Below are 26506 nucleotides of genomic sequence, written 5' to 3'. Positions count from 1 at the left end.
TTACTGCCATACTCATTTCATATGAGTTAAATTATAATTATTTAATTACACACTAGACTTTCGGAAGTATTTTCCTTTTGGGTTTGCATTTGAGTATTAGGTAGTTTATTTCTGTTAAGTCTTCTGTGAAATCACATTTTGATGTTTTAGTTCAAACCAGAGTTGTTTATTATTGTTTACTGTTTACTGTTTTGTCACTGCACTTTCTAAAAGGCATTTGGTCCTCCTCATCAAAATACAGGTCTACCTAAAACATTCCCAATTGACAATTTTACCATCAAAATTATTTTATATTCTTACCATTTCCATCACCTGATATTTGAGAGGTTGTCCATTTATTTTGGCACACTAAGGCTTGGTGAATCTAAAGGGAGTGAAACCCAAACTTCAGCCCCTCAGGGTTGCAGCAAAGACCCCGGCAAGTCAAGCCTGCTAAATTAAACCCATTAGCCTCACTGTTCACAGCCCTTTCTCTGATGCCAACAAGTCATAGCACATAAACACTTGGTAATGGACTCTTCAGACGATGGAGAGGAGCAAGGCAAGCTCTCCCAGCCGCAGGCTCATTGGCACTGTGCAGGCCTGGAACTGCATCACCATAGCCCACTCACACAGTAGTGCTGCAGAATGTGATCCCAACACATTGTTCCCCATCACATAATAGAACCTTTTCAGCTCAGGGCGAACAGGCCCACCATGGAGAAGGAGAAAGGGGCAGGATGCCCCCATGGGAGACCTGGGAGACTGCTCTTTAAACCAGGGAAGATTGAAGACAAATGTGTCTTGGCCTAGTTGTTTATTTCTCTAAATAGGTTTCTCATACTATATTACTAATATTTTTTTAAATCGTAAAATAACTGATGTTTGGAAGGCTGGTGGCACTAGAACATTGCTTATGTTTTGTGATGAATATTTCAATGTTTCTCAGGTGTTTAGGATGGTCAGAACAGGCACTTTAGTCTCTCTTCTCCAGCTCTTCAGCACCCTTGCTTCTAGAGGAGGTAAGTGATATCCACATCCTCTCAGTACTGCCTATAAATCCTCTCCTGCCTGCATAGCTCCTCATGAGCATTAGATGTAACTGTGATTGATAGACAAAAAGAGCCAAGGCATTGAATAAAGAGTCAATCAATGAGTAATTGAGTCTTTTTGTTTTAGGAACCAAAAAACACAAGTCTGTGTAAATGACTTAGTTTTGTGTAAATGACTTAGTTTTTTCAGATTTCAATAAGCATACAACATATTGAACAATTGAACATTAACATGATCAAACACTCAACTGATCAATGCCTTTTTATTTTAGAAACAATTTTTTTTTTTTTTTGGGTAAACTTTTCTTTTTCCTCTGCTTAGCTTTTTCTCAGGATACCCTCTACCCCTTTGGACCAGCTCACAGGGATTTAGAAACCCCTAAGATGGATGATGGCAGTTCTCCAGAGATTCCACTACTAATTCCTTTCATATTCTTCAATGTGCCTTATAGGTCCCTTTATGTAAGTGTTCAAAATATGGACGAGAACTGTGAGAAAAATCTCCCAAAATCTCAGCCATGAGCTGTGTAACAGCACACCATCTTGTATATCCCAATAGGTCAACAACAATGGAGTGATCTCCTTCAACATTCAGGTGAGTCAATTCACTCCAGAGGCTTTTCCCCTCAGTGACAGCCGTTCCTTCATTGCCCCTTTATGGGCTGACGTGCATAATGGTATCCGTGGGGATGTGTACTACCGTGAGACATCAGATCCTGAGATCCTGGAGAGGGCCAGTCAAGATGTCAAAAAGTATTTCAAGAATATGGTGTCCTTCACTGCCACCTGGGTCTTCATTGCTACCTGGAATCAGGTCACATTTTATGGAGGCAGCCAGACAACACCGGTGAGGCAAAAAGAGTTTTATTTGCATGACTAATATCAAAACTGCGCTAATGAGAAGCACATACTGTGTGATCACCATAATAATCATCTTTTTTTCTTTTAAGGTAAATACATTTCAGGCAGTTTTGATCTCTGATGGACAAGCTTATTTTTCTATGTTTAACTATGGAGAGATCAGCTGGAGCACAGGCACGGCTAGTGGAGGAGACCCTCTTACAGGCCTGGGAGGAACCACAGCACAGGTAATCTTGAAAATCTCATCTGTGATATAACACCTATTACAGATCTTGCTGTGTATTATGGACTACATCATGTTCTTCTGGTTTTCTGCATCAGGTTCCCTGGGAAAATTTTTTCACAATCTCTTTGATCTTTTTATCGTTCTTTGCTATGATTGCTCTCTCTAGGCAGGTTTCAATGGTGGTGATGTCAGCCATTTCTTCAACCTTCCCGGATCACGCTCAAATGAAGTGGTCAACATAGAACAGACCACTAATGTTAACGTACCTGGACGGTGGTTTTTCCGCATTGATGCCGACCAGATAGACCCAGCAAATGGCTGCAGCTACACTGGTACAACAAAAAGCTTGTTTGTTTGCCATGTACACTTTTTAATCAACATTATTCAACAATCTTTTTTTTCAGGGCGGTTTTACCGGCGTGGGGAGGTTTTCTGGTTATCAGACCAATGCACTCAGCGATGTAGGTGTCTTGATCTGGATAATGAGGTCATCTGTCAAGAAACTCCATGTGGTCAGTTAGAGACCTGCGAACAAGTGGAGGGGGCTTACTACTGCCAGCCTACCCGTACCAGCACTTGCGTGGTGTTTGGAGACCCCCATTACCACACTTTCGATGGATTTCTATATCATTTCCAGGTGCAGTATAGGGTTAAAATCCATATCCATAAAAATGGTCAGAGAATATTTTAAAGGGAGCACTATTTTAAGGTTCCCACTAATTCTTTGGTTTATCAGCATTTTTGTGTATTTGAACCCTCTCAAGAAATGACTGTATGATTTTGAGATCCATCTTTTCACACTGAGGACAACAAAGGGACTCATATGCAACTATTACAGAAGGTTCAAACGCTCACTGATGCCTCAGCAGGAAAAACAATGCATTAAGAGCCAGGGGGTAAAAACTTTTTGAATTTGAAGATCAGGGTAAATTTAACTTATTTTGTCTTTTGGGAAACATTTAAATATCTTCGGTGGCTTCTGAAGGGCAGTACTAAATGGAAAATATATATATACTTAGGCAAAATAAGAAAAATTCTGTTCAGTCTCATTCTGTTTAAAAGTTTACACCCCTGGCTCTTAATGCATCGTTTTTTGTTATGAAGCAAAATCAGTGAGTATTTAAACCTTCTGTAGTTGCATATGAGTCCCTCAGCTGTCAGTTTAACTGTTTAGAACAAACAAGGCACTCATGAACAACAATCACTGAAAAAAAAAAACAGCTGTGGAAAAAATATGCATTTTGAATGATCCCTCTTGTTTTGATAAAATAATGAACATTTTGCAGATTCTGCAATGTGTGCGTAAACTTTTAAGCTCAACTGTAAGTTTATCCTATCAAAAAGCTGAATATTATGCTGATCACTTGTGGGGGTTTTTTTGTTTTTTTTTTGCCTTGTATAGAACTGTAGGCTAAAACTGTGTGATTTCCTTGATCTTCCGTCCAGGGTACTTGCTCATACCTGTTGGCTCGTCCATGCTGGGAAATGCCTGGTTTGCCCTTCTTCAGTGTGGAGGCCAAGAATGAGAACCGTGGTGTTACCACTGTGTCCTGGCTACGAGATGTGACAGTAGAGGTCTACAACCACCGTGTCACACTACCCAAAGGGACTTTGGGAACTGTGCGGGTCAGCTTTCTTCATGTTTCAGTCCTTTAAATTTGAAACGGTTACTCCTACTAAATTGACCAACTGTGCAATCAGTATGAATAGCAGTTTAGTAGATTAAATTGTTCCCGCAGGACAAAAGCAATACAACCTTTCTCAATGTCTTTCACTTTGTGTTTCTGTTGTTACAGGTGGATGGCCTGATAAAGACTCTCCCTGTTCAACTTCAACTCGGCGCAGTCAAGGTATACCAATCTGGCGTTGGTGCCGCTTTGGAAACAGACTTTGGTCTTTTGGTGACCTATGACGGATTGCACTACGCCTCCATCTCCCTCCCCAGCTCTTATTTCAACAACACTTGCGGTCTATGTGGTAACTACAACGATGACCCCGCCGATGACCCTGTGTTGCCAGATGGCTCTTTGGCAGAGAGCGTAGTGGAACTGGGTGGTAGCTGGCGAGCTGAGGACACAGATTTTCGTTGTACAGATGGCTGTGCCCAGAACTGTAGCATGTGTGAACCGGCAGCTGAAGCATTTTACTTTCGCCCAGACTACTGCGGGCTGATCAATAAGACTGATGGGCCTTTCAGAGACTGCAGAGCTGTGGTAGACCCCACAGCTTTTGTGTACAGCTGTGTTTATGATATGTGCAGCAATCGAGATAACATCACCACCTTGTGCCAGGCTATACAGGCATATGCACTTGCATGTCAGGCCTTGGGAGTCACTATACGACCATGGAGATCACGCTCGTTCTGTGGTGAGTGATATCAGGTGTGACCTTAAGGTTAATTCTACATCGACAAAGTCCAGAGATCGTAGAAAGTTATTTAAGATAATAAAGTATGCAGTACATCAAATAATCCTTTTTTCAATGTTCTGTGTTCTCTTTGCCACTGACCTTGCATTTTTTCATGTGCCATTGGCTCTTAGCGTTGACATGCCCTGAGAACAGCCACTACCAAGTCTGCACAAGTGCGTGTCCTGCCTCCTGCTCCGACCTGACATCTTACCTCTACTGTACCCATCCATGCACTGAGGGCTGCCAGTGTGACCAAGGCTATGTTCTGAGTGGTAGTCACTGCGTCCGTCTCTCTGAGTGTGGATGTGAGCGTGACGGCCTGTACTATGCCCTAAACGAGACGTTCTGGGCAGGGGAAGGGGGTGAGGTGGGTGAAGAATGCTCCCAGCGTTGTGTGTGTGGCCCAGCAGGGGAAGTAACATGCTTCAATGACTCTTGTGGTGAAGGCGAGGTGTGTGTGGCAGAAGTTGGCTTGTTGGGATGTTACCCTCGTCGCGAAGCAGTCTGTTCGCTGTCTCAGTCTCAAATCCTGGCTACGTTTGATGGGTCCACAATACCGTTTCCCGATGAGAGCTCATTCTACCTCGTGAAGACTTTGGGACGCTTGCCTGCAAATGTTACATCAGTGGAAGTGAAGATTGGCAGGAAGCTGGTGAATAAGGGTCCTACATGGCTACGACCAGTGGTGGTTAGGGTGGGACATCTGGAAGCACAGATAGGTGGCTCGGATTTGGACTTGATCAAGGTTTGTGGTGATTTTTATATTCTCTAATTTGCAAAAAAAAAAAAACTGCCAGTTCCCAAGTCAGTATAGCAATATCATTACTTGTACAGTAGCTTTGAATGTTCCTCAGTACGGTGCTTTCGCAAAAGTATTCATACTCCTTCATTTTTTTCGCGTTTTATGTTGCTGCCTTATGTTAAACTGTTTTAAATAATTTTTCCACATCAATCTACACTCCATGCACCATAATGACAAAGCAAAAACAGAACAGTCACATCTTAATGAATTTATTAAAAATAATAAAAAAGGAAAATAAATACATGGCATACGTAATCATACCCTTTACTCAGTACTTAGTTGAAGCACCTTCACAGCCTTGAGTCTTTTAGAGCAAGATGCCACAAGCTTTGCACATTAACATGTGCCAATTATCTGCCATTCTTCTCCTCACCTTTTCATGTCTCAACTCAAGCTCTGTCAGCTTGGATGGAGTCTGGCAGACATTTTCAGGTTTCTCCAGAAATGTTTGATTGGGTTCAAGCCCAGGCTCTGGCTGGACCACTCAAGGACATTCACAAAGTTGTCTTATAAGCCACTCTTGCTGTGTGCTTAGGTTTGTTGGAAGGTGAACCTTCTGGCCACTCTGAGGTTCTGAATGCTCTGGATTGAATTCTCAATATTTTGGTGCACTGAGCTTTTCTTCTACTCTGACGAGTCCCTCAGTCCCTGCCACTGTAAAACAGCCCCACAGCATGAGGCTTCTGCCAGCACACTTTACCTTTGGGATGGTACTCTGCAGGTGATGAGCAGTGCCTGGTTTCCTTCAAACACGATGATTGGAATTTAGGTAAATCAGACCACAGAATCTTATTTCTCACAGTCTGAGGGTGCTTTAGGTGCTTTTTCGCAAATTTTTTTTCATGTGTCTTCACTAAAGAGAGGATTAAGTCTTGCCATACCACCATAAAGCCCGGGTGAAATGTTGCAGTGATGTTTGTCCTTCTGTAAGTTTCTCCTATTTGCATATATGATCATGGAGCTCAACTAAAAGTGACCATCAGGTTCTTGGTCACCACTCTAGCCAAAGTCCTTCTCTATTAATTGCCAGGAGGCCAGCTCTAGGAAGAGTCGTGGTTGTTTCAAAATTCTTTCAATAAGTGTAGCGGAGACTACCTGCTTTTGTGAACCTTCAGTGCAGCACAATTTTTTCTCTTCCTCAAATGTGTGGCTTGATGCAATCCTGTCTCTGAGGCCTACAGGCAGTTTTTTTTAACCACAGGGCATTGTTTTTGCATTGAAATGCATTTTCAGCTGTTAGACCTTTTATTAAGACGTGTGTGCCTTTCCAAATCATACCCATTCCATTACATAAGTTAACTTCACTTGAAGTGTAGTAACATGGACAAGCAATGTGAAAGCTGCTGAGCTAAATTTCAACTGTTAACTGTCAATGGAATCATTTAAGTTTTAATAAACTTGCAAAGAGTGTAGATGTAGAAAAACAGTAATTTAAAGCAGTTTAACATAAGGCAGCAATATAAATGTGAACAAAAATGAAAGGGTATGAATACTTTCACAAGGCACTGTATATTCTCACATATTGTTCAGACCAAGTTATTTGATTGTATGACATCCTAATAATGTCGTAACTTTCCTCTCCACCCAGGTCAACGGTGAAGCAGCAATTCTTCCTTACGTCCATCCAGTGGAGCCTTTAATCGTATACCGGTCTTCTGGTAATACCACGGTGATCGAGTGGAGTGGTTTAGTCCGCACCCGATACTCACGTCAGGGCTTGCTAAACATCACTCTCTCCACTCTCTTTTACAACACCACCTGTGGTCTCTGTGGTTTCTTTAATGGAGATCCAATCGATGACCTCCGTCTACCTAGCGGAAGGCAGGCCGATACAACTGACCAGTTTATTGAGGGCTGGAGAGCCATTGCGGATGATCTGACATGCAATGGCGACTGCGAGGACTTGTATCGTATGTGTACAGATTTAAGACTGTACCAGAGCCCTTGGCTGTGTGGAAACATCAATGACCTTGGAAACAGCTCGTTCCTGGCTTGCCACGCAACTGTTAATCCCTCTCCTTTCTTCAGGAACTGCCTCTACAACATGTGTGTCCGGGAGGGAAACCGTTCTGCGCTGTGTAACTCCCTACAGGCATATGCTTCGGCTTGCCAGGATGCTCAGATCAACCTGGGAGCCTGGAGAAGTGCTACCAACTGCCGTAAGAGTCTTGATTGTTTCTCTTTTACCATTTTACCGTATCTCTGTCACATAATTTTTTTAATTACATTTAATTTTTGTATCCTTCTTTAGCTCTACCCTGCCCGGAAAACAGTCATTTCGATGAGTGCACATCTGCATGCCCTCTTACTTGCTCTAACCTAGATGAGCCCGAGGAGCCATGCCCTCTACCCTGCTCAGAGGGCTGCCAGTGTGAAGAAGGCTTTGCCCTGCGCGATGGCATTTGTGTGGCACGTAGCGACTGCGGCTGCTTCTATCTGGGCCGCCAGCTAGCCACCAATGAGACATTCTGGACTGACTGGGAGTGCCAGGAGCGCTGCTACTGTAACGGCACAGACAACATCGTCTACTGCACCTTCTCACCCTGTCACCCAGAGGAGTACTGCCAGGAAAGTGAAGGCCTGTTTTTCTGTCAGCCAAGGACAGAGGCCATGTGTGTTGTCGCTGGTTATGGCCACTTTTTGCCATTTGGAGGTGTACCATTTGACCTCCAGAGCAGCTGTACTCTTCGTCTGGCCACCACTGAGTGTGGAGAAGGGGATGAGGATGGCCTTGGTGGACTGGACAGTGCAGAGACAGATCTGGGAGGACTGCCTAGGTTTCGGTTTTCTGCTCGGAGTGAAGAGAGAGACACAGGCCAGGCTATTTGGGTGCGGGGATTTGTTTTGGAGGTCTATGGATATGAAATTGAGGTGTCACGAAGTTTCAAACACACAGTTATGGTAAGACTGTCCTGCGATGTATTTTGAGATTATGAATAATATGAATCTTATGAATTCAGTCTTATGTCCATGAATAGTAATTTGCATAAAACTTACATCAATTTGAGTGACACAAATAGCATGTTCATATTTGTGCATACAGATGTGATCCAGCAGCCAAAGCTGATTTGGATCAGTACAAAATTCTACACCTGCACCTCAAACAGACAGCTACTGATGCACTTTTTGGCCATTTGCATGAGTGGCAGACATTTTACAATCACAAGAATTCATCTGTAATTCTAGAACACCACCTTTTGAAGGTCAAACTCCTCATTTTTATGACACAAAGTTATTTTAATCAACCAGACAGAAGAGCTCAACAAAGGAGTAAATTTTTCAGGTGAGGGGTATAATATTTCAGCCAGCATCTGTTAGCATACTGGAGCAGACACAGAGGGAAGCTTACAACTGAGTGACGTCTGGAATGAGTTCACAACGCCATTGGAAGATCTGAGGAACTTTAGATCAAATAAAGATTGAGGGGAGAAAAAAACTAAGTTAGAAAATGAGAGACAGAGCGAATCATCGTTAAACTGGCTTTTGAACTATGTTGGGTATGTCAATGTTTTACAGTATTTCTTTATCTTTTTTAGGTAAATAAAGAGCGCCTGTATCTTCCAATAAAACTTGGTCCAGGGAAAGTTAACATCTACACCCTTGGTCTGCGGTTACTTGTGGAGACAGACTTTGGTTTGAAGGTGGAGTACAAATCAAAATACATATTGCAAACTTTTTGCTGTCAAACACTGTACACAGTTTTGCAACCTCGGTTTTCAACACTATCCACTGTGTAAACTAATGCACAGTTAATGTCTCCACAGGTGGCTTTTGACTGGAATACTCTACTACTTCTGACTCTTCCTCGCAGTCTCTTTAACGCCACCTGTGGGCTCTGCCAAGGAATGCCTATTACTGGTCCCACTCTAAGTGTTACAGAATGGGGAATGGCATGGGCAGAACGTGACACCTTCTGCCAAGTGGGTTGCGGGGACTCTTGTCCCCGATGTGGACTGGCTGAGAGGGGCCTAGCTGCTGATGTCCCCGCCCAAGTAACAGATGCTGTTGGTAACATTGACATAGATAACGGTAACCCAGGAAACCGTTTCCACCTTGCTGAAGGGTTGTATGTGTATGTCGAACCTGAGGCAGTGAGATTATGTGGACTTATAATTGACCGCGGAGGTGTGTTTGCACGCTGTCACAGCAAGGTGGGGCCAGCATACTTCTACCAGAGCTGTCTGCAGGATACATGTGTGGATCAAGGTGCGAGAGAGACCATCTGTAATTGGCTACAGATTTATGCCAGTACCTGTCAGACACAAGGAGTGTCTGTCATTGGTTGGAGAAGTTCCACACCCTGTGGTGAGAAATATTTTCATTTATGTTTATTTACTTTCTTCTTTAACACAAATACAATCTGAGATATATTAAAAAGCCCAAAAACATCCATACATCCATTCTTCAATGCGTTTGTGTAAGAAAAATATCCATTTTTGAAAATTGTAATCTCTAGTTTCCGCTAACTGTTGAAAATGAGAAGCGTGTTGAAAAAACTAGAATGTCATAGATGCTTCAGGGAAGGATTTTTTGACTTGGATCAGTAAAATGCCTTTTTTTTCGGAAATGAAAGGTCTAAAATTAAAGATTTATAAAATATTGGCATTTTATGCATTTAGATGCAAATATTGTTTGCACTTCTAGGGCTAACATGAAAACACTATTCTGAAACCTCTTAATGCTTGGTGTTACGCTGGCTAACCACAAACCATGGCTCAATTTACAAATGTCTTGTTTTGCCAACATAAAAACTACAAGACACTTTATCACAGTCAAAGCCCCGTGAATGCCACACATTTATATAAGCCCTTTACAGTGAAATACAATACATCCTTCCCTTTCCTTCTGGAGAAACTCACCCGTCCAATGCTCTCTGTGTTTGCCCAGTCCTGTCGTGCCCTGTGAACAGCCACTATTCCAGCTGTATGATGGTGTGCCAGCCGCAATGTGCCCCTGCACGTGGACAGAGAGACTGTAACCAGTACTGCGTTGAAGGGTGCCAGTGTGACCAAGGCTATGTGCTTAACGGCAAAAGCTGTATTCTTAATCAGAACTGTGGATGCTACACGGATGGTAAATACTATGAGGTAAGACAGCAAGTCACAAAACTAAACAAAGATCAGAATCTGCAACATGTAAATTATTTCACCAAAATAAGAGGGATCATACAAAATGCATGTTATGTTTTATTTAGTACTGACCTGAATAAGATATTGCACATAAAAGACATTTACATATAGTCCACAAGAGAAAATTAATGATCCGCAGCGGTGTTTTTGTTTAATGATCAATTATGATTTTGAGATCCATCTTTTCACACTGAGGACAACTGAGGGACTCGTATGCAACTATTACAGAAGTAGGTGCAGTAAGAGCCGGGGGTTAAACCTATTGAATTTGAAGATCAGGGTAAATGTAACTTTTTTTTGTCTTCGAGGAAACATGTAAGTATCTTCTGTAGCTTCTGAAGGGCAGTACTAAATGAAAAACAAACATGATATTTAGGCAAAATAAGAAAAACACAGACATCTTTAATCTGTTCAAAAGTTTACACCCCCAGCTCTTAATGCATCGGTTTTCCTTCTGAAGCATCAAGCGTTTGAACCTTCTGTAATAGTAGCATATGAGTCCCTCAATTGTCCTCAATGTGAAAAGATCGATCTCAAAATCATTTTCTCTTGTGGACTATATGTGAAAACTTTTATGTTATTGATCTTATTCAGGTCAGTACTAAATAAAAAAAAACATGCATTTTGTATAACATGCATCTCTCTTAATTTGGTAAAATAATTAATAATTTGCAGATTCTTCAAGGTTTATTTAAACTTTTGACTTCAACTGTATTTTGTCTTGTTGCATTTTTTCATTTCTATTTGTATTTAACAATTAAATTGTCCTTCAGCCTAAACAGTTGTTCTGGAACAGTGACTGCACTAAACGCTGTCAGTGTATCGGACGGAATCTGATTCAGTGTGACCCACGACGATGTAAAGCAGAGGAGGAATGCGTTCTACGTCATGGTGTTCGAGGATGCTTTGCCCGACGTAACCAGCACTGTGTGGCATCAGGCGGTGGCGTCTTCCGTACTTTTGATGGCGCCTCTCTTCGTTTACCTGCCTCATGCTCCTTTGTTCTTTCAACAATCTGTCACAAGCTGCCCGAGTTATCTTTTCAACTCATTGCCAATTTTGACAAGTGGAGTACACCCAACCTAACCACCATCTCCCATGCTTACCTCTACATCAACGAGGAGAACATTCTCATCTCTGGAAACACAGTCAAGGTAGGAACACCATATGGGACAGGACATCACTCAGATGAAGTGGTCTTGAATTTCCTAGGAGAATATAAGAAACTGGTATTTCAAAATAAAAATTTAGATCAGAGTTTCTCAATTTCTCAAGCTGTCGAGGTCCACTGTCCTGAGTTGAGTTCCAACCTTAAAGGGTTAGTTCACCCAAAAATGAAAATTCTGTCATTAACTACTCACCCTAATGTCATTCCAAACCTGTAAGACATCTTCATAAATTAAGATATTTTGATGAAATCCGAGACATTCTGACATGTTCAAGGCCCAGAAAGGTAGTAAGGACACTGTTAAAATAGTCCATGTGACCATCAGTGGTTCAACCATAATTTTTAGAAGCTACAAGAATACTTCTTGTGTGCAAACAAAACAAAACAAAAAAAGACTTAATTTAACCATTTGTCAACGGACAAAGTGTCAGAAAGCACTTAGATTTTATCAAAAATACGTACATTTTTGTTCTGAAGATGAATGAAGGTCTTACAACCTCGGAAAAACTTGGAACAACATGAGGGTGAGTAATTAATGACAGAATTTTCATTTTGGGTCAACTATCTTACTAAAATATGATAAGCAGTTGAGTTTGATCAGGGTTGGTGCCACACTCGACAGAAAAGTGAATCTTGGAGCCAGAGTTGAGCAACCTTGCTTTAGATGATGGATTTAGAGATTGCTTGTGACTATGAAATTATTATATAATGATTAAGACCTTAAATGTCTCCTAGCTAAATGCTAAGTGTTTTCCTCTTTTACCTCAGGTAAATGGTACGCCCGTGTCCGTACCTTTTGTCACAGGTCTAATGACACGCGTATCCACATCCGAGGGATTCCTGGTGATCGACACTCCCCAGGACATCCAGGTGCGTTATAACAGATTCAACACCCTCAGCATTACAATGGGCCCACGGCTGCAGAACAAGGTGTGCGGACTGTGTGGGAACTTCAACGGAGACCCCACTGACGATTATATCACCTCTCGTGGAAAACCTGCCGTCAGTGCACTGGAGCTCGCTCAGAGCTGGAAAACCAATGGCATGCAGAACAGGTTAGCAAGATAATAGTGCACCTTATCTCATTAGTTTTACCCTGTCCTTATTTCATTGGCACTCATTTTCTATCCTCCATTGCCTGACTCTTGCCTCCAGTTGTGATGAGACCCAGTATGTGGCCCTGGCTCAATCCTGTGATAATACAGCAGTATCAGAGCTCCAGGGAGAAGACAACTGTCTGAAGCTCACAGATTTGAAAGGTTTCTTCCAGCCCTGCCACGGCCTGCTGGACCCTCACCCCTTCTACCAGTCCTGCTACATGGACGGCTGCTACAACCACCGGAAGGCCCAGGTGTGCGGCTCCATGGCAGCCTACGCTGAGGCCTGCCGCTCTTTCGGCACGCTTACCACCAAGTGGATCGCCCAGGAGAACTGCTGTAAGGGGACGCTGCCACCTACAGGATAAGATGAAGAAATATAGAAATTGAAAGGCAGTGCAGCTTAGAAGTGAATTTTATATGTATTTGGAAAATAAATGTATATTTTTCATTTTTTCATTCACCATTTGCAACTAATTCGTTTTTTTTTATTTTATTTACACTAATAACCAAGAATTGTACAACTGTTGTGTAACACTATTGAAACTGTGATGTAATAGATACATTTTTTATTTATTTGTTCATGCTTCCAAGACAATTACAAGTCATTTTCACAATTTTGACAAAACTGAGATATCTTATTAGAAACTTTCTGTGCTAACTTTGTAACTGGACCTGTCTTTAGCAGAATGGATCTATGACCCCTGTGCAGGAGAGATCTGCTCTAACAACACATGTGAGCAGGAGAATGGAGGAGATCTGTGTGGCTGCCCTGAGCTACCCAGCACTGAGATTAGTGAGTAAAACAAGCCATACTGTAACAGAAATAAATATACTTCCTTTGCAGGGTCTCTTTGAAGTTGTTATTATCATTATTGCTCATACTTAACCCCTTATGCTGATGATACACTGGGCAACTTTTTGAGCAATGTTGCCGGGCAACTTTGGCAAATGTTGCCGTAAACGGGCAGCCAGGTGTGATACAGAACCCACAACAGATCTAAATTTTCCAGATAGAAATGTGTTACCCATTTTTAATGAGAAATTGCCCAAGCAACATTGCTCAAAAAAAGTTGCCCGATAAAATTGCTCAAAACGTAGCCCAGTGTATCATCAGAATTAGGCCACCCTAAGTATTAAACCAAGAAAACACGCGGTATTAAGACTTGTATGGTTTAATATAACATAAATTATGTCTCTTAGTGATATGTAGTAGAAAACCCATTAAATATTTACTTCATTTAAAAAATCGAGATCATTTTATACATATTTTGGACTATGGGGGCGCCATTATGACATGAAATGGTTGCACTCCTGTTGCTATTTTTACCACAACATAACTCTTAATACACAAAATAAAATACTGATATGATGACCACAGCTACTGAAAGAGTTTAGAAATGGTGATGTATAAAAGCACAGGCTTAAACCAAATGCCATACCATCGTTTTTCTCCAGAAGGCGTCTAAGCACTCAAGATATCGAGTGAAATCTGTGCTGAGAAAGTCCTTCAGTGGCTGCAGCGTCATGACAAACGTTGGCATGTTTACATCCTGCCAGGATCGCATCTAGAATTTCTTGTCTCTACTGTTTGTAAGCTCTTTTAGTAGCCATGGGAGAACAAAGACGCATGTCTTTAGGAAGTTTTATTCATCCACAGGCATCTTCCCATTCTTTTATCCTCTTGTTACCGCTAGGAAAAGCAGTAAAGACTTACATTGCTTCTCTTGTTGCCCTTTGACTGAAAATTACAACCAAAACCCACACAATGTGGCCTCGTATCAGTATTTTATTTTAGTGAGAGTCATCATTTATGTTACATTAAGCCATACAAGTCTTAATACCAGAGTTATAGTAGCAGGTTAATTGCGAAATTAAAAGGTTACAATATGAATTAGTATGAAATACTGAGAAAAGACAATACAGAACGTCTTGTTCTTGTGGTGTAGGTGAGGATGACATCATCCAGGCAGAGGTGACCTGTAAACACGCTCAGATGGAGGTTTCTATCTCTAAGTGCCGTCTGTTCCAGTTGGGCTTTGAGAGGGAGGACGTACGAATTAACGATCAGCACTGCGCTGGTATCGAAGGAGAGGATTTCATCTCCTTCCATATCAACAATACCAAGGGACATTGTGGCTCTATTGTACAGGTGAACAAATCCCTCCTTTCCCTCATTAACGAATGTTCAAGACCAGACTGTCTCAGTTAAGACAGTATGAGCTCTGCCTCTTTAGAGAGAGTGTAAAGTACTAGTCCTAGACAGAAAATGTACTGTTCCATTCACATCCATGTTCATGTGTGAATACACCCTGCTGAAAAAAACAGCTAAAACCAGCCTAGGCTGGTTGGCTGGTATTAGCTGGTTTAAGCTGAAAGTAGCTGGAAAAGTGGCCAAAACCCCTCTAAAACCAGCCTGCTGACCAGCTATGACACAGCTAAAACCAAGCTGGTTGACCGGCTAAAACCAGTCAACCAGCCTAGGCTGGTTTTAGCTGTTTTTTTTTCACCAGTGCAAGCAAAGAAGTTCAGGTTTAGTCCAAGTTTGAGGGTTTGCATTTAACAGTATAGTCCAGTATAGAAGGTTTGCATTTACGTCACGGTTTGGTCAGTTACCCACATGTGTGGCCATATTGAAGATACTCGGATGTAAACAGCAGCATTGATTGCACGGGTACTGAATAAGTTGTTGTAATTTATGTTGTCTAAACCATGTAGAAGCTGCTAAATCATATAGAGAAGGACTTAGTAAGCAGGAAAGGGTGCAACATTTGAAAAAAGTTAATAGGTGGTAAAGATAAATACAAGCAGTATTAATTAATATATTTACTTAATATTTCACCTACCTGACTGGAAATAATAAGAACAAACAAGAATGTTATCAAGATTCTGGAAATCCTGGTTCAGTTTGGCCAAACACAAACAGCTTTTGTTCCTCAGACAGTTTTTTGCACTCTTCTCCTTGATTTGTTATAACTTTTGGTAGTCTTTAGTAGTCCAAATGTTTTTCCCGGTCTGACCGATTAGTACAGCCCAAAACATAACAATAACTCACAATTTTCAGCAGCAGTAATCAGCAAAATATGCAAGTTTTGTTCGGGTTCAGTGGCTTTGTTTACGTTCAGTGCTAATATGACCGATTGATGATGTGTCGTGAAAACACTCTATAGTGGACGGAACCTAATATTTGCTGCGTATACAGTATGGTTGTTTGATCATTAAATCATTAGTTTGAGCAGTTTCATCAACATTACAAAGTTATTGTCTTTCTATCCACCTTATTTTTCCCAAGTCGGTGCAGCCATTTGTAAATATGGCTTTCGGTCTCATCCACATCCAGCTAATTTTAACTGTACAAAACAGCTCATTTTGCTCCTTGATATTGCAAATTGGTGTGTCTTACCATATTATTTTCATGTATTATCCTAATTATGAACACACTGGTTTGTAGTGCAAACAGTTTTACGGTTTACTGCACGTTGTTATTCTTCTCGTTATAGCGTCTAATGAACCGGATGTCTCGTCCATAGGCTTACTTCCGCGTTGAAAAATAACGTGCTTCCCAAAAAGCTATTTAACCTTACGTTCTTCAAAATATGTTTTTTAATCATTAAACCAACCATAATTCAAATACTAATAAGCTTAAAGGAGTAGTTCACTTTCAAAACAAAAATTTACAGATAATGTACTCACCCCCTTGTCATCCAAGATGTTCATGTCTTTCTTTCTTCAGTCGTAAAGAAATTATGTTTTTTGAGGAAAACATTTCAGGATTTCTCTCCATATAATGGACTTCTATGGTGCCCCATAGAAGTTTGAACTTCCAAAATGCAGTTTAAATGCAGCTTCAAAGGGCTCTAAATGATCCAAGCTGAGGAAGAAGGGTCTTATCTAGCGAAACGCTTGGTTATTTTCTAAAAACATTTACAATTTATATACTTTTTAATCTCTACACAGAGTACACACAGAGCTAGACAAGACGAGCATTTGAGGTTAAAAAGTATATAAATTGTATTTATTATTATTTTTTTTTTAGAAAATAACCGATTGTTTTGCTAGATAAGACCCTTCTTTCCTCGGCTGTGATCGTTTAGAGCCATTTGAAACTGCATTTTGGAAGTTCAAACTTGGGGGCACAATAGAAGTCCATTATATGGAGAGAAATCCTGAAATGTTTTCCTCAAAAATCATAATTTCCTTACGACTGAAGAAAGAAAGACACAAACATCTTGGATGACAAGGGGGTGAGTACATTATCTGTACATTTCTGTTCTGAAAGTGAACTACGCCATTAAGTTTTATGCTTTGATAAATATTCCACAGTTTAAGGACAAAATAGTCTCATTGCTGCTCAATGGTCCACTATATAAGAGTATTAAATGTTTGCTGATTTAGTTGTAAATTACTCAGATTGGTAAATGTTGAAACAGCTTTTCAAACTTGTTTTCAAGAAAGAGCTTTTGCTCTATTCATGACTTACAGATTTACAGCAGAAGATATTCTTCTCATTATGTTTTTGCTGTTCATAATTTACATTGTATGCGTACTTAATGTGCTGTCTGCTTGGCTGAATATGTTTTTCTCTGTTGAAAGGTAATTAAATTCACAGTAACTTTATGTGTGTTTTTGTGTGTGTGTGTGTTTGTGAGTCCAGTCGAATGGAACACACATTATGTACAAGAACACGGTGTGGATCGAGAGCGTGAACAACACAGGGAATGTGGTGACACGTGATAAGACCATCAACGTGGAGTTTTCTTGTGCTTATGAACTGGACATCAAGATCTCCCTGGAGACAGTATTGAAGCCAATGCTCAGGTCAGCTGTCAGACATTCACCCCTCACAAAAAACTCCTACTGTATTACCTTGGTAATACCATGATATTCTTTAAACTTAAAGTACCATATAAATAATTAGAATATACCATGGTATTTCAACTCTGTATCATGCATCACTTTAATTATAATAAATAACAAACACAGCAGATAACATAGTATCCTATAGCATGCACACTGTACAGTTGGATGCACCAGATATCTGACAAATGATAAAGATAATAACTCCCTCTCTCTTTCTTCTGCTGTCCACAGTGTAATAAATCTCACACTGCCGACCCAAGAGGGCAACTTCATCACAAAAATGGCCCTTTATAAGAACGCCTCGTACCGGCATCCATACCGCGAGGGAGAAGTGGTGCTGAGCACCAGGGATGTTCTGTTTGTGGGGGTGTTTGTGGAAGGAGCAGATGATAAACAGCTTATTCTCATTGTTAACATGTGCTGGGCTACACCATCTCGTTACAGCAGCGATCGCCTTCGTTACATTATCATAGAGAGAGGGTGAGCAAATAGCTTATGAAACCAGCCATATACATATTTCAATGCATATTTAACATATACTGCGAGTTTAGAAGAGGACTATACACCCAAATACATACCAATGAGTTTACAGCTTTCACATAGCATTACTGTAATTCCAGGTGTCCTAACATCAAGGATAACACTATAGGCATGGCTGAGAATGGCGTGTCCCTCACCTGCCGCTTCCACGTCACTGTTTTTAAGTTCATTGGTGATTACGATGAGGTGCATTTGCACTGTGACGTCACTCTTTGTGACTCAGAGACCAACGCCTGCAAAGTGGTGAGAGCCTCTACACACACACATTGAAAAATACTTATTTTTTGTATTTTTGCCATTTAAAACAATAGAAAAAAGCGTATTGGTATATGATTTGCCACCAAAACATAGGTTGGACTGACAATTACAAATGTGATTTAGTCTAAATGTTTAGTGAATTATCTTGGAGAACTGCTTATTTGGGCTCAGAATTGATTTTTTGCTTTTACAGAATTGCCCTCATAACAAACGAAGTTATACCGATTACAGTCAGCATAAAGAACAGATCCTGTCAGTGGGACCAATTAGAAGAAGAGGTGCAGAGTATATTTCAAATTTGTGCATGAATGCATGTCCTGAGCATGTGTTTGTGTGTGTGAGGAATATGTGTGTAGTTTAATAGTGGAGGCAATAGGATGTGGGTGTATAATTGGATGTTTTGTGTATGTGCATATTAGCAAGGTGATTACAACTATAATAGTGTATGTGTGTGTGTGTGTGTGTGTGTGTGTCTATCTATGTTTTAGATTCAGACTGGTGTGAAGAGAATAATGGTGGCTGTGAGCAGATCTGCACTAGTCAAGTAACAGGCGCTGTGTGCAGCTGTGTGACAGGAATGCTGCAAAGAGATGGGAAGAGCTGCCGAGGTAAAATGGGAATACACACACACGTGATGTTTTAAAATTTTTAATAGGTAGGCGACAAGCAGTATAACATTCCAGTGCTGTAATACTAATTATTAGCACTTTTAGAACACACTAGTATGCAACACTTATGCAATAGTTAAATTAACTACATTGTAGACACAATATTGGCAGTTACATTTTGTATTTCGCTCTGCTAAAGAAAATAGTTCCATAGAAATCATAACGCATTTGCAGTTTTTGTAGGCCAACCCGAAAGTTAGCATTAGACTGGTTCCCCTGACCATAACCCAACAGGATTTTTTAATTGACTTTTGGATTATTGCAGAAAAAAGCAGCTCTGTGACACATTTTGTTCATTGTGATAATCTTCACGTAGCCTAAATTCAGTCTCCAACAGTAAGAAGCTAAAGAGGTTAGAAATAAACTACACTGTTACATGACTTCTGTTACATGTTACATTGCATGCCTTCAGTCGCTAATGTTACAAATGTTATATTCAGTCTTTATATCTGCTTCGCTTTTTTCAATTTTGTTATGTTGCAGCTTGATACTACAATTGTTTAAATTCATTTTTTTTAAATTAATCTACACTCCGTACCTCATAATGACAAACTGAAAACAGAATTGTAGAAATGTCTGTAAATTAATTAAAAACAAAAAACTGAAATATCACATTTACATAAGTATTCAGATCCTTTTCTAAGTAAAGTTGAAACACCTTTGGTAGCAATTACAGTCTCAAGTCTTTTTGGGCATGACGCAACAAGCTTTGCACACCTAGATTGGGGGATTTTCTGCCATTCTTCTTTGCAAATACTCTCAAGCTCAGTCAATGGACAGCAATTTTCAGGTCTCCCAGAGATGTTCGATAAGGTTCAAGTCAGGGCTCTGGCTGGGCCACTCTAGGACATTCACGGAGTTGTCCCTAAGCCACTCCTTTATTGCCTTGGCTATGTGCTTAGGGTTATTGTCAAGTTGGAAGGTGAACCTTCTGCCCAGTCTGAGGTTCTGAATGCTCTGGACTAGGTTATCTCAATATTTTGGTGCATTGAGCTTGTCTTCTACTCTGAGGAGTCCCGCAGTCCCTGCCGCTGAACAACAGCCCTTCAGCATGAGGCTTCTACCAGCAGCACACTTTACTTTTGTGATGGTACTCTGCAGGTGATGAGCAGTTCCTGGTTTCCTTCAAACATGATGCTTAGAATTGAGGTTCATCAGACCAGAGAATCTTGTTTCTCAGAGTCTGAGGTCCTTTGCAAATTCCAAGTGTGTTTTTAAGTGTCTTCTTCACTGAGGAGAGGATTGAGTCTGGCCACACCGCCATAAAGCCCAGATTGGTGGAGTGTTGCAGTAATGTTGTCCTTCTGTAGGTTTCTCCCATCTGCATATATGATCATAGAGCTCAACTAGAGTGACCATTAGCTTCTTAATCAGCAGTCTAGACAAAGCCCCTCTTCATCAATTGCTCAGTTTGGCTGGGTGACCAGCTCTTGGAAGAGTCCTAATTGTGCCAAACTTCTTCCTTTTGAGAATTATGGAAGCCACTGTGCTCTTGGGAACCTTCAGTAAAGCTGATTTTTTGGTAGCCTTCCCCAGAGCTGTGCCTCGATACAGTCCCCTCTCTGAGCTTTGCAGGCAGTTCTTTTGACCTCATGGATTGGTTTTTGCTCTGATATGCATTGTCAGCTGTAAGGTGTTTATAGAGAGGTGTGTGTATTTCCAAATCATGTACAATCAATTTAATTTACCACAGGTGGTCCAATCAAGGTGTAGAAACATCTCAACAATGATCAAGAAAAACTGGAGATACTTGAGCTAAATTTCAAGTGTTGTTGCCAAAGGTCTGAATACTTAAGTAAATGTGATATTCATTTTTTTTTCTTTTTAATAAATTTACAGACATTTGTAAAAGTTTGTTTTCACTTTGTCATGAGGTATGGAGTGTAGATTAATGAGAAAAAAATGAATTTAAACAATTGTAATATCAGGCTGCAACATAACAAAACTGAAACAAGTAAAGGGGGCCTGAATGCTTTCTGAATGCACTGTAAGTACAAACACAACAAGGCTGTGAAAGCGAACTAGTGAGTAAATAGGTTCACCTGTTCTGCGTGATGACATTTAAGGTCTCTAATAACCTCTGTAATCCCATTTAGCAACTTGTTAGCAACTGCCCTTTTCAAGACAAGAAAAACCTTTAAAAAATCACATGTGGGTGTTACTCATGAATTTTATGATGTAGAGTTAAGTAAAAAAAAATGTTTAAAAAACTATTTGAATTTAGGATGGTGAAACCAGAAGTACTAAAATTCCAGGTTTTAGCCTTCAGAAATACATCATCCCTGCTGTACTCTATTAAAGGATTGGTTCACTTCCAGAATAAATATTTCCTAATAATTTACCCCCATATCATGCAAGATGCTCATGTCTTTCCTTCTTCAATTGAAAAGAAATGGAAGTTTTTGAGGAAAACATTCCAGGATTTTACTCCATAAAATGGACTTTAGTGGGAGCCGACAGTTTGAAGGTCTCAATTCAGCTTCAAAGGGCTCTACACGATCCCAGCCGAGAAATAAGGGTCTTACTTAGCGAAACAATCTGTCATTTTGTAAAAAAATACTTTTATACTTTTTAACCACAAATGCTTCTCTTACATTAGCTCGCTCTCTCTCATTACATAATCATGTTGGGAAGGTCATGCGGGATGTAGACAGAAATACAGACCCAGTGTTTACAAAGCGAATATGCAAACAACGTCAAACACCCTTTACAAAAAAAGGTATAGCAATAATGTCGGAGTACATGGATGAAGATTAACCACACATAACCTTTCCAACATGATAACGTTATACATGAAGTCATAGACACGCATCACAGAGCTAGTGCAAGTTAGGAAGTACATAAATGATAGTTTCGCTAGATAAGACCCATATTCCTCGTCTGGGATTGTGTAGATCCTTTGAAGCTGCATTGAAATTTGGACCTTTAAACCATTGGCTCCCATTGAAGTCCACTATATGGAACACAATAATAAAAAACATTTCATATATAAAAACTAAAATGATTGAAAATATGTAACTTGACGTACTTAGACTAGTAGACCTGCTCAGAATCAGAACCAACTTCTGATTGTTTATTCATGTTTCTGTACCAGAGGTTTGTCATTATACTCCCGCATGTCCATTTATAGATTTGTTTTCACGTTTTCCATTTATAATAAATGTCAATTCCGTCATCACGCACCCTTGTACACTACACTCACACAAATATATGCTCTGCATATTAAATGTCAGCGGCATTATCCATTGACGTCCGGTTTCTCTGTAACTCTAAACCAAAGTGAGTCTTGTGCATTCTTCATGACTTCACTACCACATCTTGTTACAACTCAAACTGTAAACTCGTTGACCCTCCGTTCTCATGAACCTCTCCTCTTTTTCTCTCTCTTTACAGTCACCAGTATGAGTACTGACCTTCAACCCCTGCTTCTCCTGGCAGCTGTCGTTGCAAGCGTCAACATCTTACTGCAAACACACACCTCAGTTTTCTTCTCTTAACACCCACCAAGCAAGGTCAAGGGAGAGAGAAGCGTATACAGACAAAAGGAGAAAAGAAAAGCAAAACGGAGCCAGTGAGGGTGATATGCATGTGATGCATCAGCTGTCCCGCAGTGAGGACCACCTCTGAGCAGTTCCCTTCATCGAACTGAAAACTGTGATCAAATGCAACCAAGTGATCCTTCACCAGATGGACATCTCAGACCTAAACAACGTGCCTCAGTCCAATATCATAACCTGACCCTGATGAAAAATCTCACATTTTTTCTTTGGCACAAACGCCAGAACACCAAAAATGCAAACTGTCACTTTGAAATGTAGTATTAGAAAGACAACTGCTGAATATTTCACAGCCACTAATGACAGATTAGCAAGCATTACTTATTAGATAATGAATTTTCCTGAATGCGAGAGCATGTGTTGCAAGAATGGATGATAATTCTCAACACCAGTTATGTTTTGTATTTAGTTGATTTGATGAATTTCATACCCTCTCCTGCTCTAATTCTCAATATGCCATTTTGTTTCTTATTTAAACCCCTTTTATTGCCATACTAAAGTATTCCTGAGATCAAAATGCCAATCAACATTTGTATTTCTTTGTATTCCTGTGAATACAAATAAGTGAATAGTGTTCAGTACACAACACAAATGTTCTTGACTAGTCAACTTTTAATGCATCACTTATTTAAGCTGTATATAGTAGGCCATGTTTGATGGATGTGAAATTTTTTCCCTGTACTATAAAATACTCAATGTACTGTATGAATCACTGACATAAAGTGAATTTTTAGTCATCAACTCCATTTAGTCTGGCAACACCCATACTTGATGATGTTGTTTATGATGATGATATTAAGGAAAGATTCAAGAACTGTTTCTAACCACTTTGCTCATGACAGCACACAACTATACTGCATTTCCTGTAGGTTTGGGGCTGCCATAGCATCGTGGTAACGTATGTAGTCAGCTGATTGGTGACCAAACCCTTGGTGTCCATACTTACTGCAACGTTTTCTTATTCTAGGGGTTGTTTGTTTGTTTGTTTGTTTTTAATCCGATATGATTTATTTGAGAATAAAGTGAGCAATTCACATTGATTCTGCTTCTATTCATAGTGCATTAGTCATGGCTTCTGCAGCAAGCCAAAGATAGAGAGCGCGCGCATGCGAGCGAGAACTATCCGCGTTGCTATGGCGACCGCTTGGGAGGCGGTTCCTTAAATCCCGACTTGAGAAAAGCGCAAATATCCGAGCAGGACTCTGTGCTGGTATGCTGTCAGTCCAACCAACTGGTCGAGTGCGTAATGCTGAGCGGCTGCCGTAAGATTATCTGCTGAATTTTCAAGTGGCGTGTGGTATTTAGGAAAATACGGGAATATTTTGGTGGTCACTCGGGAGGATGAACTGGAATTCCGCTGGTAAGCATCTTAAGGGTTATATGGGGGAGGCTCTCTTGCGCAGGATTAAACATGTGACATAATTTACCCACATCAGCTAAGCTTACTATTAACGTTACTAACCCTGTCTATTCACGTTTATAGCGTTTATGCAATTTTATGAGACCACCAGCCGTTTTCAATGGCAGTTTTCCACAGTCAGCGTTAATGAGTGGGCAGCAAATGCAGTGTTTATAGTAACTGCTGTATCCTACAGTAACAGTCTCTGTTTGACTCATGCTCAGATTGCCTCCACTGCTTTAATAGGTAGCAGTGCATTACTTAATTACTCTGGCTTTAGCCAATGCGCATTCCTCTTGATTCATTCAGCTCTCTAGTGAAATTTACATCACTATAAACACTCTCTCTTCGTCATCGTCGTCATCATCATAATCATCAAATTCCACTTCTACTTGATATTTTTTTACATCATTATTTTAATTTTCTTCATTATCTAACTTCACTTCCAAATTAGAAGCAATACTTATATGTTTTTGGACACAAAGTATGTGACCCTGGACCACAAAACCAGTCATAAGGGTCTGTTTTTTTAAATTAATGCATGGTTTGTTAGGATAGGACAATATTTGAAAATCTGGAATCGGAGGGTGCAAAAACAAATGAAGATATTGAGAAAATCACAAGTTGTCTAAATTAATATCTTCATGAATCCTGATTTTTTGGCATAAAAGAAATATCAATCATTTTGACCTATACAATGTAGTTTTGGCTATTGCTACAAATATACCAGTGCTACTCACGACTGGTTTTGTGGACCAGGGTTGCATATCATTATCATCTGATACTATCTTGTTTTTTTTTTTTTTTTACAGATCATAGACTTATTAGATCACATACCCAGTTTTTAAAGTGGCCTATTATAATTATGAAATTCTACAGTTATTTTAATGTTATGGAAGGGCTAAGATAGGGTTATATTTAGGGTTGAGGGACAATAAGTCTGCATTTGATTGTATGATTTATTAGGTAACACTTTACAGTAAGGTTAATTAGTCACAGTTGAAGTCAAAAGTTTACATAAACCTTGGAGAATCTGTAAAATGTTAATTATTTTATCAAAATAAGAGGGATCGTATAAAAGGCATGTTATTTTTTAGTTAGTACTGACCTGAGTAAGATTTCCTTCTGAAGCATCAGTGAGCATTTGAACCTTGAAGGACAAGCAAGGGACTTATGAACAACTATCGCTAAAGCAAAAAAACACAGCGGTTGATCATTCAGGTAACAACACAGTATTAAAAATCAAGTGTATTTTGAATTTTTGAAATTCAACTATTATTTTCTCTTGTGGACTATATGTAAACATCTTCTATGTGAAATATCGTATTCAGGTCAGTACTAAAAAAACATGCATTTTACATGATCCCTCTTATTTTGGTAAAAACATTTAGCAGATTCTGCAAGATGTATTTAAACTTTTGACTTCAAATGTAACATTAGTTAACTACTTTAGTTAACATGAACTAAGAATGAACTATACTAGGGAATTAACATGAACTAACAACAAACGACTGTATTTTTATTAACTAACATTAACAAAGATTCTTAAATACTGTAATAAATATATTGCTCATTGTTTGTTCATGTTAGTTTCTACATTAATTCAATCTTATTGTAAAGTGTTAGCATTTATGGTATGTTGCTGCTTTTATTTCTTACTTCATAAGCTGTGAAAGCAATATAATTTTGCTTTACAAACTTTTCATACAGAAAACATTAAATAACATTAAATAAATAAATGTTTAAAAGATTATCCACCCAGCCATGTTTTTCTTAGCGGGAGATGTAACATATAGTAGGCGTAGCTAGACAACTGCGTGACGTAGATGCTTCTCAAATTTTTGTTTATTTATTGGAAGTGCTTTTGTTCATGATTTAGTTCTAACAGAAAAGTCTTGACTTTAGCCGTTTCTCGAAAGTTGTGATGGTCTTTGAAAGATCATCTTCTTGTACATTTCTCTTCTTTTCCAACAAAATTCCAAAATTATCCTGCTTTTTCTTCCCATAAGAGTGGGCACGGCCATTTATAAATATTATGGGTCAGGCTTCCAGTTTGATCCACGTCCAGCTATTTTTAGCTGTACAAAACAGCTTGTTTTTCTGCTTGATATTGCAAATTGGTCTGCCTTCTACCATATTATTTTAATGTGTTGTCTTAATTATGAGCACACTGGTTTGTAATGCAAATAGTTTTATCATTTACTGCACGTTGTTAATCTTCCTGTTATTTCCCTAAAGCGGCTAATGAACCCAGAAGTCTCACCCATAGGGTTACTTTTGCTTTAAAGTAAAACGTGGATAATACTTTATAATTCTCACACTTATCATCAACATTTTGAGTGTCAGTGTACATTACCTGCTAGTAACTCTAGTTGACTGTTGTCCTACTTGCACCCAACTGATACTGTAAGATGAGACAAGTCACGTTTATTATGTTGTTGTCTTTGTGTTCACATGAGCAAGAAGTTCCATATGTTTTTATCCTAATATAGATTATTTGC

General features: G+C 39.7%; 2 protein-coding genes across 2 annotated transcripts in view; both read left to right on the top strand.

Annotated features, from left to right (window-relative positions):
* The first annotated feature begins 937 nt into the window (after positions 1-937).
* tecta (tectorin alpha) lies at positions 938-23560 on the top strand. The gene is made up of 25 exons (XM_073839971.1): positions 938-1001; positions 1354-1493; positions 1591-1878; positions 1982-2119; positions 2285-2450; positions 2523-2755; positions 3565-3744; positions 3915-4485; positions 4659-5272; positions 6918-7488; positions 7581-8230; positions 8866-8970; positions 9094-9634; positions 10217-10416; positions 11232-11612; positions 12395-12681; positions 12782-13062; positions 13409-13519; positions 14673-14875; positions 17378-17541; positions 17815-18063; positions 18204-18366; positions 18575-18659; positions 18870-18989; positions 22443-23560. Exons 1-25 carry the CDS (start codon positions 938-940, stop codon positions 22544-22546), a joined length of 6609 nt encoding a protein of 2202 aa, XP_073696072.1. The 3' UTR covers positions 22547-23560.
* Positions 23561-23815: 255 nt separating this feature from the next.
* usp2b (ubiquitin specific peptidase 2b) overlaps positions 23816-26506 on the top strand; it is a 46217-nt gene continuing 43526 nt past the window's right edge. Inside the window, exon 1 of the mRNA XM_073841154.1 lies at positions 23816-23966. The gene's annotated coding sequence lies outside the window, so the exon portion shown is untranslated. The remainder of the gene's footprint in view (positions 23967-26506) is intronic.

The sequence above is a fragment of the Garra rufa genome, chromosome 5, assembly GCF_049309525.1.
Source record: "Garra rufa chromosome 5, GarRuf1.0, whole genome shotgun sequence".
Taxonomy (NCBI): domain Eukaryota; kingdom Metazoa; phylum Chordata; class Actinopteri; order Cypriniformes; family Cyprinidae; genus Garra; species Garra rufa.
Note: the sequence above shows the minus strand (reverse complement) of the source record. Positions and strands in the feature narration are given on the sequence as shown.

Bases quoted from the DNA above. Each gene is read 5' to 3' on its own strand.
- tecta (XM_073839971.1), top strand. From the start codon at position 938: ATGGTCAGAACAGGCACTTTAGTCTCTCTTCTCCAGCTCTTCAGCACC. The intron at 5,273-6,917 runs GTTTGTGGTGAT...CTCTCCACCCAG, and splicing joins CGGATTTGGACTTGATCAAG to GTCAACGGTGAAGCAGCAAT. The intron at 18,990-22,442 runs GTAAAATGGGAA...CTCTCTTTACAG, and splicing joins AGATGGGAAGAGCTGCCGAG to TCACCAGTATGAGTACTGAC.